We start from the raw sequence: 12,438 nt of genomic DNA, 5'->3' as shown, positions 1-12,438 counted from the left end.
AATAGAAAACAAGGAGGCTGTTAGATTCCTCCACGCTCAGCCAATCTCCTTGATTTCCTGAGGGACCGTGACAGTTTGTCAACAGAATCTTTCATCTTATTTATTTTTTCTGTTAATTCATCCAGAATCTGAGTTCTTCTTTTAATATTTAGCCATGTTAATGCTACTGATTGTGTTGTAAAAAAAAAGTCCCATTCTTTATTGAACTCTTCATTGCACAAATCCAGTGCAGGACTTTTAGACAGTAATTGACCCTTTGGTACTTACCCATATTCTAGATATTGATTTAGTGATTTTATTTCCCACCTCTGTTTCAATTGTTTTTGTAGTAATGGTTCTAATTCTCTAAATAGGTCAGTCATTGGTGTATCAATCGATCTACAGGTGTCTATTGTTTCTTGGTCTTCAAATATAAATGTCTCTACCGTTTAAAATGATTATAGCCACTGAAGAAGGAGTTAGCATAACTCGGAAACGCGTCTGGTAATATTGGCAATAATTAGCAAAAATCCAAGACCCACCAAAACAACCCACTGACCTATTGATAAAAATCCAGACTTTGGAATAAGAGCAGATGATGTGTGGAGCATTACACAAACAGCACATGAGATACCCTGTATAATTGAAGTCTGGGGAGTCAGGATACAGCGTGCTGGTGGTTACCACGTGGGACGCCGGGATTCAGTGGTTACATGACAGGTATCGCTACCCATGCTGTAGACATATATAACGAGAGACGCCGAACTCAAAGTGAGTGCTGCAGCTACCACGTGGGACGCCACAGTGGATAGTAGCACATTACTCCTAACAGTGAGTACAGACTATCGATTGTTACTGAATATACAGTGTTAACTGTTTTCAACATAAAGGAGATACAGAAACCAGTATATTGGTAATGCAGAGTAACAAAATATTTCCACAGCAATACAATACTGGAATGGATTATTTTTTTATATATTGACATTAAGTTTCTGATTGCCCTGGAAAGAAGGAGATACAATATTGTTACATAAGTTTTATTTTATATATTGGAATCACAGAGACAACATTTCAACATCAGTATAATATTGAACTACAAAATTGGACATTTAATTAGGTCGCAAGAAACACATGTATTAGAATTTTCCTATTGGTTGCTTCATGGGAGGTGAAGAGGATCCTAGAATACACCCACCTCGTATGCAGCAAACAAAGATGGAATAGTGTTTATTTTCTCTATGTTTTAAATATTCATGCACCCGAATGCTGTTATTTTTAGTAATTTATTTTTATTATTTTTAATATTGATAAATAAATGTGTATAAGGACAACGGCAATTCAAATATTCTAAGTGAAGAGTGCCTGTCTATATTTAGAATATAAACTCAATTGCAGCTAGTGACAGTTGAAGGATGGAACTGAGCATGTGCGTCCCTCAGTTAGCTGGACAGAGAATTTTGAAAAAGGGCAAACAGCAGGTGGCGCTATACAAAGATTTCAGTAGCTACACTAAATTTTTTTATTGCATACAATCAGTGGCGACTCTAGGAACAATATATAGGGGGGGGCACATAAGATACCACAGTCAAAAAGGGGGGGCACTAATAATTTTCACCACTTAATCATACTACTGAAAAAACTCAAAATATGTATATATAAATAAGATAACAAAATACGAGAGTATTGCGTTATGTGGGGATACCTTTTTATTGTACTAACCTAATACTTAAAAGACAAGCTTTAAAGAGTTTTTCTTTCTTCCTTGGTACGCTTGAGTATTCAGAAACAATCTATTCCTAAGGTTGGGTTCACATCTGCGTTATGCCAGGTTCCGTATCAAACAGAATATATCAGAATGGCCAGTTGGAATGTAAAACGAAAGCCTTTAAGAGGCCTTCTGTTTTGCGCTGTCCTAATAGAAGTCTATGAGAAAGCATAACGGATCCGTCAGGGGGTAACATAACTGAGGAGGGCTATCAGGGGACATTATTCAGGGCGTAATATAACTGTGGGGTATCAGGGTAAATTATACAGGGGTAATATAACTGAGCAGGGCTATCAAGGACATTATACAGGGGTAATATAACTGTGGGGTATCAGGGTAAATTATACAGGGGGTAATATAACTGAGGAGGGCTATCAAGGACATTATACAGGGGTAATATAACTGTGGGGTATCAGGGTAAATTATACAGGGGGTAATATAACTGAGGGCTATCAGGGGACATTATACAGGGGGTAATATAACTGAGGAGGGCTATCAGGGGACATTATACAGGGGTAATATAACTGAGGAGGGCTATCAGGGACATTATACAGGGTAATATCAGTTATATTATCCCCTGTATAATGTCCCCTGATACCCCTCCTCAGTTATATTACCCCCTATATAATTTACCCTGATACCCCTCAGTTATATAATATAACTGAGGGGTATCAGGGTACATTATACAGGAGGGGGTAGCAGGGTACATACTTTATATGCGTTATACTGTAATATAGCTTATTATGGTAGGGTGACCTACTAGGGTTTCAGCCAGCCAGGGAGAGCAGAGTTCTTGTAGTTAATCCGGACTGGAGAGAGCAGCTGGGCACCTTGAATGAACACTACACTATCACCGTAACACCGCCGCCGCCCTCACCTCACTAGCAGGCGTGTGAGCCGACATGTACGCAGCTTCAGGCGGCTCTTCCTTCCACGTCAACTCTGCTGCGTGCCGCCCAGACGGCACCACTCCCAGCCTGCGCCTGCACGCACCTGCACGGCTCTGCCTCCGCCCCCTATGTGAATTACTTAGACGCTGCCCGCCAGCAGCACGCAGGTATTTTAATTTACAGTGCGGCGGGGTCAGCGCATTAAACGGGAATCTGCGGGGCGGGGGGGGGGAACGCGGGGGGCAAGGAATAACTTGGGGGGGGGGCAATTGCCCCCGTGTAGCGACGCTAATGCATACAATTACAAAAGTATTCAGATCCAGGTGCTGGTTTGAAAAATGTAGAATATTTTTCATGGGGCAACCCTTTTAAGAAGACACTAGTTTTATAAATACCATATGGTAGAAGGGGGTGCTACAGATTTTTTAGGTCCAGACTCCAGAAGCATTAAGTTATGTCTCTGTTGCTAAAACAATATTGTAGCACCATAACCCATGCTTTTCTTACCTTACAGCTCAACTATAATTGTCCCAGGGAATCTACAGGTAACTATGGCTCTCTACACGGACTCGAGCTACACATCACCCTATCAAGGATCTGCAGTTCTACTGACATCCCAAACCAATCTGTTTGTTGGAATTATCCTGAAGCTAGCAGATGTTACTCAATATAATGTGCTAATAAAAAATTGCTATGCTACACCTTCATTGAACTCCACAATAAAATATGACATCATTAAGGACAGGTATGTACTTCATTAACATATATTCTCAGTCGCTTGGCCTCATATCCGGCATTTACCATACCTTATATGCAGTGTGGGTTCCTTGACCAAACCAGAGGATGTAATTCTGTGGACGTGTCCTCAACCTATACAGAACGCGAGCACGTCCACTTTTCACGTTTTTCTGCCTTGTAAACCCTATTGTTATTGTTCTACATATCACGAGTGAGGTCTAGTAGGCTATTAGTGGACCATCCCATAAGAAATAGACCCTAGTGGCAAACATTTGTTTCCAAAGGGGTTGTCTTCTGCTGTACCATTGTAGATTAGACTCAGCAAAGAATCGCCTGGTATTCTTGAGGGTCAGACCAAACCTGCTTACAGTTTTAAATTCATGTATGATGCTGAAATAACTCCAGATGGGTTATGCTCTTTTCTTCCAGCTGCCCCAGCAAGCAAGACTCTAGCATTAATGTGATAGAAAATGGAGTGTCTTTGTATGGACGATTTTCTGTTAAGCTTTTTGAATACGTAAAGGATTCGGCTGTTGTGTATCTGCAATGCGACATCCATCTTTGTAACAGCGCCTGCGCACCGGTGAGTTTTGTCTTAATAAATAATAGGAAACATATGTATGGTTCATGTATCAATTAGTGTGAATGAACATAAGGAATGATGGGCAAAAATCTGACAACTGGTTGAAATGCTTCACCTGCGGTTTAATTGGAGTAGTCTGGCAACTGTTTCTAGTCTGTTCACTGACAGTAAGCAAAACGGTGAAGAATTGAATGACACATCATAGAAATGTCAAAGGCTATTGGCAATTTGTTTTTATGTTTGCATTTTACTCATTTTGGGCTAAAAATCATTTTTTTCTTTTTCAATTGGCCTGTATTCAAAATGTTCAGACGTGCTTGATATACAAGGGTTAAAAATTAGTCTGTTTGCAGAGTATCACTTCTCAGTTCTCATATTCTTATCGGTTTTATAAGAGTTTAGCTATAGTAAGTGCTTATGAGGTCAGGAGATCAGAGATAAGGCTTAACTTGAGCCATCAGCTGACTGGACTGAGAAGTCATATTCTGCAAATGGATTAATTTTTAACCCTTGTAACTCAAAAATGGCTGAACTGTCTTTAATAAAAACCTATTGAAAAAAAAAAAAGTTTTAGCCCAAAATGAGTAAATTGCAATAAAAAAAATTGCCTTGAAGGTGTCCATATCCTGTAAGATTTTCTATGAAACCAAATTTTGACGTTTTTAAGAGACATTATTAGCAGTTATGACTGCTAGTAGTCTAGGCCTCAGACCACCACTGACCCTTGGAACAGAAGGGAACAGATGCTCTGCTTTAAACTCTTCCACTTTACATCCTTTCTGCTCTGTTCACAATTATTTTACACACGGGCATATAAACACCACTGGGCCACCCCAATGGAAACTAGAGTGGAGAGCCACTGAGTAGAGCCAACTTAGGCTGGTCATGTTCTGTATTACATGAACAGTGGACACCAATTGTTTTGAAGGGCCTATGCAGGACTACATTTCCTCTGTTTTTAGAGAAAGAATTGTCTGGGTGATATCATTTAACAGTAATAATGACTGTTGCAGCTTTTACATTTGCATCAAATCCTTTTACTTTTAGATTTGCAATGGAGTGAGGGCAATGAGCACCTCCGATACTGTGTCGACTAATGCCACTTTGACATTGGGCCCTATCATTAGAAAAGGTTTGTATATTTTATTGTTTTTGATTTTTGCATTATTAATATATGGTAATCAACGTTTATTGTATAGTTCATATATTGTCTTGGACACTATAAGGCATCAATGGTTAATCAGATTCTGCATTGTAAGAAATATCTCACTTTTCTGCTTCCTAATTATCAGTGTGCCATTTGTAGAATCTAGACTCATTGGAACCAGCACAGGAATAATGCACAATGTGATGTTATAGTGCAGGGATACAATGAGATGTCACTGCATAGAGATAACACACATGATAAGGTAACACTAAGGCCTCATGCACACGGCCGTTGCTTGGCTGTTCCATGCATTGGGGACCGCAATTTGCGGAACACAATGTACGGGCACTATCCATGTGGATTCCGCAGACGGATCCAGACCCATTCAACTTGAATGGGTCCGTGATCCGTCCGCACTGAAAAAATAGAATCAACTTGCAGGATAACAAGCTGAACTGGATGGACAGATGTCTTTTTTCAGCCTTTTAAACTATGTTACTATGTATGTTCTTTTTTTTTTGCGGTGCGGAGGCACGGAGAGAAACCCCATGGAAGCAGTCCATAGTGCTTCCGTGGGGTTCCGTGCCTCCGTTCCGCACTGCACCTTCTGGATTCCAGACCCATTCAACTGATATAACCTATTCAAGTATAATATTGCACAATGATGTCATAGTGCAATGATAATGCAGAAGAAAAGTGCACACAGCAGAGGCACAACAAATAAATATGCAGCATCACAGCAAAACTTAGGCTGGGTTTAAATCACTGTTTCATTTTTCATCCTTCTGATCCGTCACAAGTGAAGAAAAAAAGCGGATCCTGTAACTGTAAAAAAAAAAAAGTATACTGTAATGAATACGGATTCTATTAAAAAAAAAAAAAAGGATCTTGAGCATCCGTTATGCATAGTATTTTGCATCCGTTTCAGCCATTTCTGTCTGAGATCCATTTTTTTAGACGAAAAAAAGTCAGGAAAATAATACATGACAGACTGCAATGGCTTCCATGATGTGAACCCGAACTTAGAAAGACATTATCCAGCTAGTGTAAAGTAGAACTGGCTTAGTTGCCCATAGCAGCCAAGATTCCCCCTTTCATTTTCCAAAGGAGCTCTAAAAAAAAGTGAAAGATAGGATCTGATTGGTGGCTATGGGCAACTAATCCAGTTCTACTTTACACCGGTTTTGATAAATCTCTCCCATTCAGTTTTTTTATACTCCTTTTCAATCGTGCACAGTCACCTTTAATTGCCTCTGAGGTGGGACATCTCATAAGATTTTATCTCCATTGCAGCTGTTTTACCTGTTATCTTGGAACTTACACTTATTTTTGGGATCCAGAGTTAGGGCTTGTTCTGTATTGATGTGTTTTCTCTAATGGTGTTTCTTTGTATCTGCAGGTGATATTATCTACGTCATTGGAGGTAAGGGCTTGATTCTTAATGGTCAAAATATTAGTGATAAAAAAAATAACTTGTCTGCAGGGAAAATATTCCCCCTAGGAAACTGTCTATGTAGATTCTTATTCATCCAGGTCATGTAGTAGTAAAAAGTCAGTAAAATAAAAGAGACGCACACATCGAGAGGATCCCTGGAGGAAAGGAGGTAGTATGGCAGATGGGTGTTCACCTTAAATGGTTGTGCAGGAGGCACCTCAAGGTGTTCTTCTGATCCACCGTCACGAGCAGAGCCACTTCTCCTCCATCTTTACCGTGTTCCTAGCAAAAAAGTCAGAGCAACTGGACATGTATTTTCTATTAAAGACGTTTCGCTATTCATCTGACTGGCTTTCTCAATTAGAATGACTTGGACAAGGAATCTCCAAATATTAAAAACTGGAGACTCACCACTTTTGAGTCACCAATATTTAATGCCGGGGATTCCTTGTACATGTGGAGGAGCTTCTTGATATCAGGGAAGAGAAGTATGGATCTGAAGGGCAGTGTTTTTAGTGTATGTGGCAATACTTCCTGCTCCAACTGCCCGGCCTCTACATTCAGCGTCTCTGGACGCATATAATGCTGCAGATCTCCTCTCCTGCGCTGTGCGTGCAGCTAAAGTTTGCGGGCTCTTTGAACATTTAAAAGACTACTAGTGTTGATCAAGAACCAAAGTGCTCGGGTGCTCCAGTAGAACACTTTGGGATGCTCGGGTGCTCTACAGAGCACAATGGAATTAAATGTGAGAACCCAAGCATTAAACCAGGCACCCCCTGCTCTAAAGAGTGGAGGGTGTCTAGTTCATAAGGTCATAAATTGATGGAAACACCACTGAAATGGTTCAGGAACAGCATGAGGAGGATGTCTGGATGCATCTTGGACTCCCAGGTCGCTGCTGGGAACGATGTTGTCTGAGTAGTACGCCACTTTTACAGACTGACAATAATACGCACCAAACCAAAGATAAAATCGATTTTAGAGGAAAAATTGGTAGGAAACATTCTTTCCTGTATATTTACTTGTATAGAAAATACAAGTACTGCCAAAAATTACAAGGAAGAGGCACTCCGATACAACCTGTATATCACATAAAGGAGGGCCTCATTCACATTGTGGTCCAATTGTTCAGGTAGGACTCCTACACTTATAAAGCCTATGCACTAAGTGAAAACGATGCCAAAAATTACAAGGAACCGGCACTCCAATACACCCTTTATTACACATAAAGGAGGGCATCATACACACTCTTGAAAATTTATGATTGATGGCCTGCTGGTGACCCTCAATAACATTAGGGGCGAGGGCCTGCTGCTGATCTGACCATCCAAAGCATTAGGGGTGAGGGTCTGTTGCTAATCTGACCATCTAAAAAATTAAGGGTGAGGGTCTGCTGCTGAGCTCACCATCTAAAAAATTAGGGGTGATGGTCTGCTGCTGATCTGACTTTCTGAAACATTAGGGGTGAGGGTCTGCTGCTGAGCATCTAAAACATTAGGAACGAGGGCCTGCTGCTGATCTGACCATCTAAAAAATTAGGGGTGAGGGTCTGCTGCTGAGCGAGAGGCCCAAATCAAGGAATGTCGATGAAAAGAGCTCCTTGGAATATCCGAGTGTGGGATCACTTGTTAGGCAAGACTCTCCATGGAGGAAGGAGGATCAGGGTGAGAATTTTGTTGACCAGACTCTTGGCTTCTGAAACTGGACTTTATGGAAGACAGGGTGGTGCTTAACCGACTGGAAGCATTATCTGCTGCAATCCAACCGACCACCTGGTCGCACTGGTCTGACTTCGAGAGTGGTGTCCTACACGCCCTGCAAACTGGGACATGAAGCTAGGTATCGTGGATGTGTTTCTTGTGCTCTGGCAGCAGGTACAGTTTCACTGCGCCCAAGGCCACGGCATCTGCGTGCACCATCAGCAGCACGGCCACTTCCCCATCCCTTACTGCTCGCCTTGTGCATATTAAATGGTATACACGCTTGCAAGTATGTCACACGTACAGTAGCGCAGTTTTTTTTTGTGTATTCGCAAATAAATTAGACTGAATGTCACTGATATTTAGGATGGGCAAAAGTTATACAGGAGATGTAGCGCTGTCACCAGCGGCTAAAAAATTACACTGAATGTCACTAATATTTTGGATGCACTAATGTTATACTTATAGGTTGTGTCACTGTCAGCAGCGGTCAAACAAGTGCATGCAATTTAGCGCAGGTTGCGCTACTAATATATATGTCACCTAGATAAAACAATAGTCCTTAAAAGGACTTTTGGGTCTCTAACACCTTTCACCAGTAAAGCCTGCCTAAAAAAACAAACCAATTCCTGTCCCTACACTATCTGTCCCTTTTGCTGCAGCTCTCCCTGACTAAGACTGAGCCAAACCACTTGTCATCGGGTGCTATATAGCGCCCGATGGCGCGTTCCGGCCAGCTAGTCACTGTAATGCCAGTAGCCAACATGGCTACGGCATTACAGTGAGTGCCAGTACCTCTGTGCTAGTTTATTGGCTGCGTAGCAGCCAACAAACATGCGGGGAGGAGACTCGAGCATCGCAGCTCGAGTAAAAAAGTGTTCGGCCGAGCATGCTCGCCCAACACTAAAGACTAACCAAAACTGAAGAGACACCTTTTTTTGCAGCCTGTCTATGAATTTGCAGATAGCTGGCAGCACTGCTTCTAGGCTTTCACTGGAAATATAACAGTTACGCCAATATACAAATGGCTCCAACAGAGTCACTACTGTGTGTATTAGAATAGATCTACCATACCAGAAAAGAAATTATAAATACACAGTACACAATTAATCTAAATATATATTTTATTAATTCATCCTAGATAATTCTAAAAAGTCAGTAGCAGCGTCATACATATACAAAAGAATAGTTCATTGACAATCCCGTCAATGAACTAGGAGCAGACCTATACTACACCCCATACATAATCTAATTCCCAACAGATTAAATAAATGAATAAATATTCAAAATGCCCAGTGCAAAAACATATAGTACAAAATTCATAAGGCAATAACACTAACTGATTATGGCTCAAACCTCCTTAAGTAAATAAGTATTTAAAGTGCCTAGTGCAATCCATCTAAAACACAATTTATTAGGGAATACATAATAAAACAATTTTTTAAAAACATTAAAAATTATATATTCTTATTTTTTTTTATTATACTGACCAGTGTGGCTCAGACCTCGATGTGCGTTTCGCATCTTTCTTCCTCAGGGGAGGAAATATAGAAATATAACAGGCCCAGTGTAGTAATATCATCAGATGTGACACTGCACCATTGTTCCACTGTTGCCTTATGTGGTACTATAGACAGATCAACCTGAGCAGTGCTTTATAAAACTACTGTAAAACCTAAATAAATGTATTTAATAATAAAAATATTAATATGAAGTAGACATACCCTGCTATGTGACATGAGTTGTTATTAGGGGTGCACCGAAATTTCGGCAGCCGAAAATATCGGCCGAAAATGCACCTAATCCACTTCGGCCGATATTGTTACATATCGGCCGAAAATATGGGGTGTGGGATTTGTCACCCACCATCTGCGGGCGGGCGCCGGGCGGGCGGTTTACTTTGTCACTGCATCTTTATTTTACCTTACAATCGTGAGGCTCCAGTAACTAACAACTCTGCAGGCAGAGCGGAGGCCGGCGTAACGTCACTTACTCACGTGACGCGCCTGCTCCGCCTCCTTCATTCATAAAGTGGGCGGAGCAGGTGCGTCACGTGAGTAAGTGACGTTACGCCGCCCTCCGCTCTGCCTGCAGAGTTGTTAGTTACTGGAGCCTCACGATTGTAAGGTAAAATAAAGATGCTGTGAGCAGCAGGGCCGGGGCTGTTATGGGTAGGGGGATCGGTCTATGGCACTGCTATGGGGAGGGGGGATCTGTGCACTGTTATGGGGAAAGGGATCTGTGCACTGTTATGGGGAAAGGGATCTGTGCACTGTTATGCCCATAACAGTGCACAGATCCCCGTCTCCATAACAGCGCCACCCACAGATCCCCCTCTCCATAACAGCGCCACCCACAGATCCCCCTCTCCATAACAGCGCCACCCACAGATCCCCCTCTCCATAACAGCGCCACCCACAGATTACCCTCTCCATAACAGCGCCACCCACAGATCCCCCTCTCCATAACAGCGCCACCCACAGATCCCCCTCTCCATAACAGCGCCACCCACAGATCCCCCTCTCCATAACAGCGCCACCCACAGATCCCCCTCTCCATAACAGCGCCACCCACAGATCCCCCTCTCCATAACAGCGCCACCCACAGATCCCCCTCTCCATAACAGCGCCACCCACAGATCCCCCTCTCCATAACAGCGCCACCCACAGATCCCCCTCTCCATAACAGCGCCACCCACAGATCCCCCTCTCCATAACAGCGCCACCCACAGATCCCCCTCTCCATAACGGCGCCACCCACAGATCCCCCTCTCCATAACGGCGCCACCCACAGATCCCCCTCTCCATAACGGCGCCACCCACAGATCCCCCTCTCCATAACAGCGCCACCCACAGATCCCCCTCTCCATAACAGCGCCACCCACAGATCCCCCTCTCCATAACAGAGCCACCCACAGATCCCCCTCTCCATAACAGCGCCACCCACAGATGAATTTCATTCATGAAAAAGAATTATTAATAAAATCATTAAAAAAAAAGTATTTTAAAAGTATTTGGGCAAAAAGGCAGTTTCGGTTTCGGTTTTCGGTCAAGGGCATCCTGAATTTTCGGTTTCGGTTTCGGACCAGAATTTTCATTTCGGTGCACCCCTAGTTGTTATGGTATGTGGTATGCATTACGGTATATTAGCACGGGTTTTGGAACTCCTGTACGTCACGTTGCACAGAATATAGTGTTCACAGTACCTGCTAACTTTGTCTTTTTCTTTTTTTCTGTAGGATCAGGCTCCTTGGTGTCGAGCTTGGCAGTGGTTTTCTTGTTGCTGTCAGGAACCTTTCTTTTTGTCTTCTAAAGGGGATATCCCATGATTAATGTAGTGTATAATGAAAATCAGACATTATTAAGTGCATGACAATCTTTGTAACAGAGTTAGAACCAATCCTGTACCACACATGGATTCCCATTAAGTGCTCCTATTGCTCTACTAGATTTATTTCAAGCCGGCACCTCAGGGGAGGCTACATTGTTATAATTGTTTGATTTAAAATGTAATTTGATTACCTGCTTGATCAGCAGTCAGCATTCAGTATGATTACAGTGCAATTATAATCAAGCAAGATATATTTTAATGAAAACACAATCATTGTGAATAAACACTATCCTGACAATGGAAAAATGCTTTTGTCTATGTATTTTTGTTCAATAGTTGGCATGACACGGTGTGTTAGTTTGAAATGTACAATTATCACGAAACAAGGATACATAGGTAGACGTCTCAGTAATATATATAATTCACTGCCTGGGCGAGACTCTAGAAAACAAAATAATAAATAAATCAAGGCAGTTAGGTACCCTTACAAATAGGAACACATCCATGGAGGTTTTTTCCATGCTGGTGTCAGGCTGATAAATGGGCTACCTACATGGAGCCCTGCCTGTACTAAATAATGCCGTGCCAGTTGCAGTGATGAATAATTCATAGGCACTGAAAACCCTGCTGATGTGTTATTTGGGTTTCTTTAGGTCCCCTGTTAATTTGTTGAATTTTGATCAGTCCTTTCACATTAATCTGGGAGTGTTGACACAGGACGACACCTTATGATTTTTGGACCTGACACACCAAGGACACACCTGCTGAATAGTGCAAGGTTTAGGGCACCACCGCTGGTGACACAGGGTTGATCCAGCAGGCAATTAGTGGGTGTTCCCTTTCTTCCAACATTTGGCATTTCGGTGTAACG

The 12,438-nt window shown here is 42.1% G+C and overlaps 1 protein-coding gene across 1 annotated transcript in view; it reads left to right on the top strand.

Moving 5' to 3' along the window:
- The window catches only part of LOC121008743 (uromodulin-like), a 58,170-nt gene extending 46,621 nt beyond the window's left edge, over positions 1–11,549 (top strand). The window contains exons 13-17 of the mRNA XM_040441439.1: positions 3,149–3,379; positions 3,802–3,955; positions 5,003–5,087; positions 6,502–6,525; positions 11,476–11,549. Coding sequence (XP_040297373.1) covers positions 3,149–3,379; positions 3,802–3,955; positions 5,003–5,087; positions 6,502–6,525; positions 11,476–11,549 — 568 coding nt within the window. The remainder of the gene's footprint in view (positions 1–3,148; positions 3,380–3,801; positions 3,956–5,002; positions 5,088–6,501; positions 6,526–11,475) is intronic.
- Positions 11,550–12,438: the final 889 nt, after the last annotated feature.

The sequence above is a fragment of the Bufo bufo genome, chromosome 7, assembly GCF_905171765.1.
Source record: "Bufo bufo chromosome 7, aBufBuf1.1, whole genome shotgun sequence".
NCBI lineage: Eukaryota > Metazoa > Chordata > Amphibia > Anura > Bufonidae > Bufo > Bufo bufo.
The sequence above is the reverse complement of the archived record's forward strand: the minus strand, read 5'-3'. Positions and strand labels throughout refer to the sequence as shown.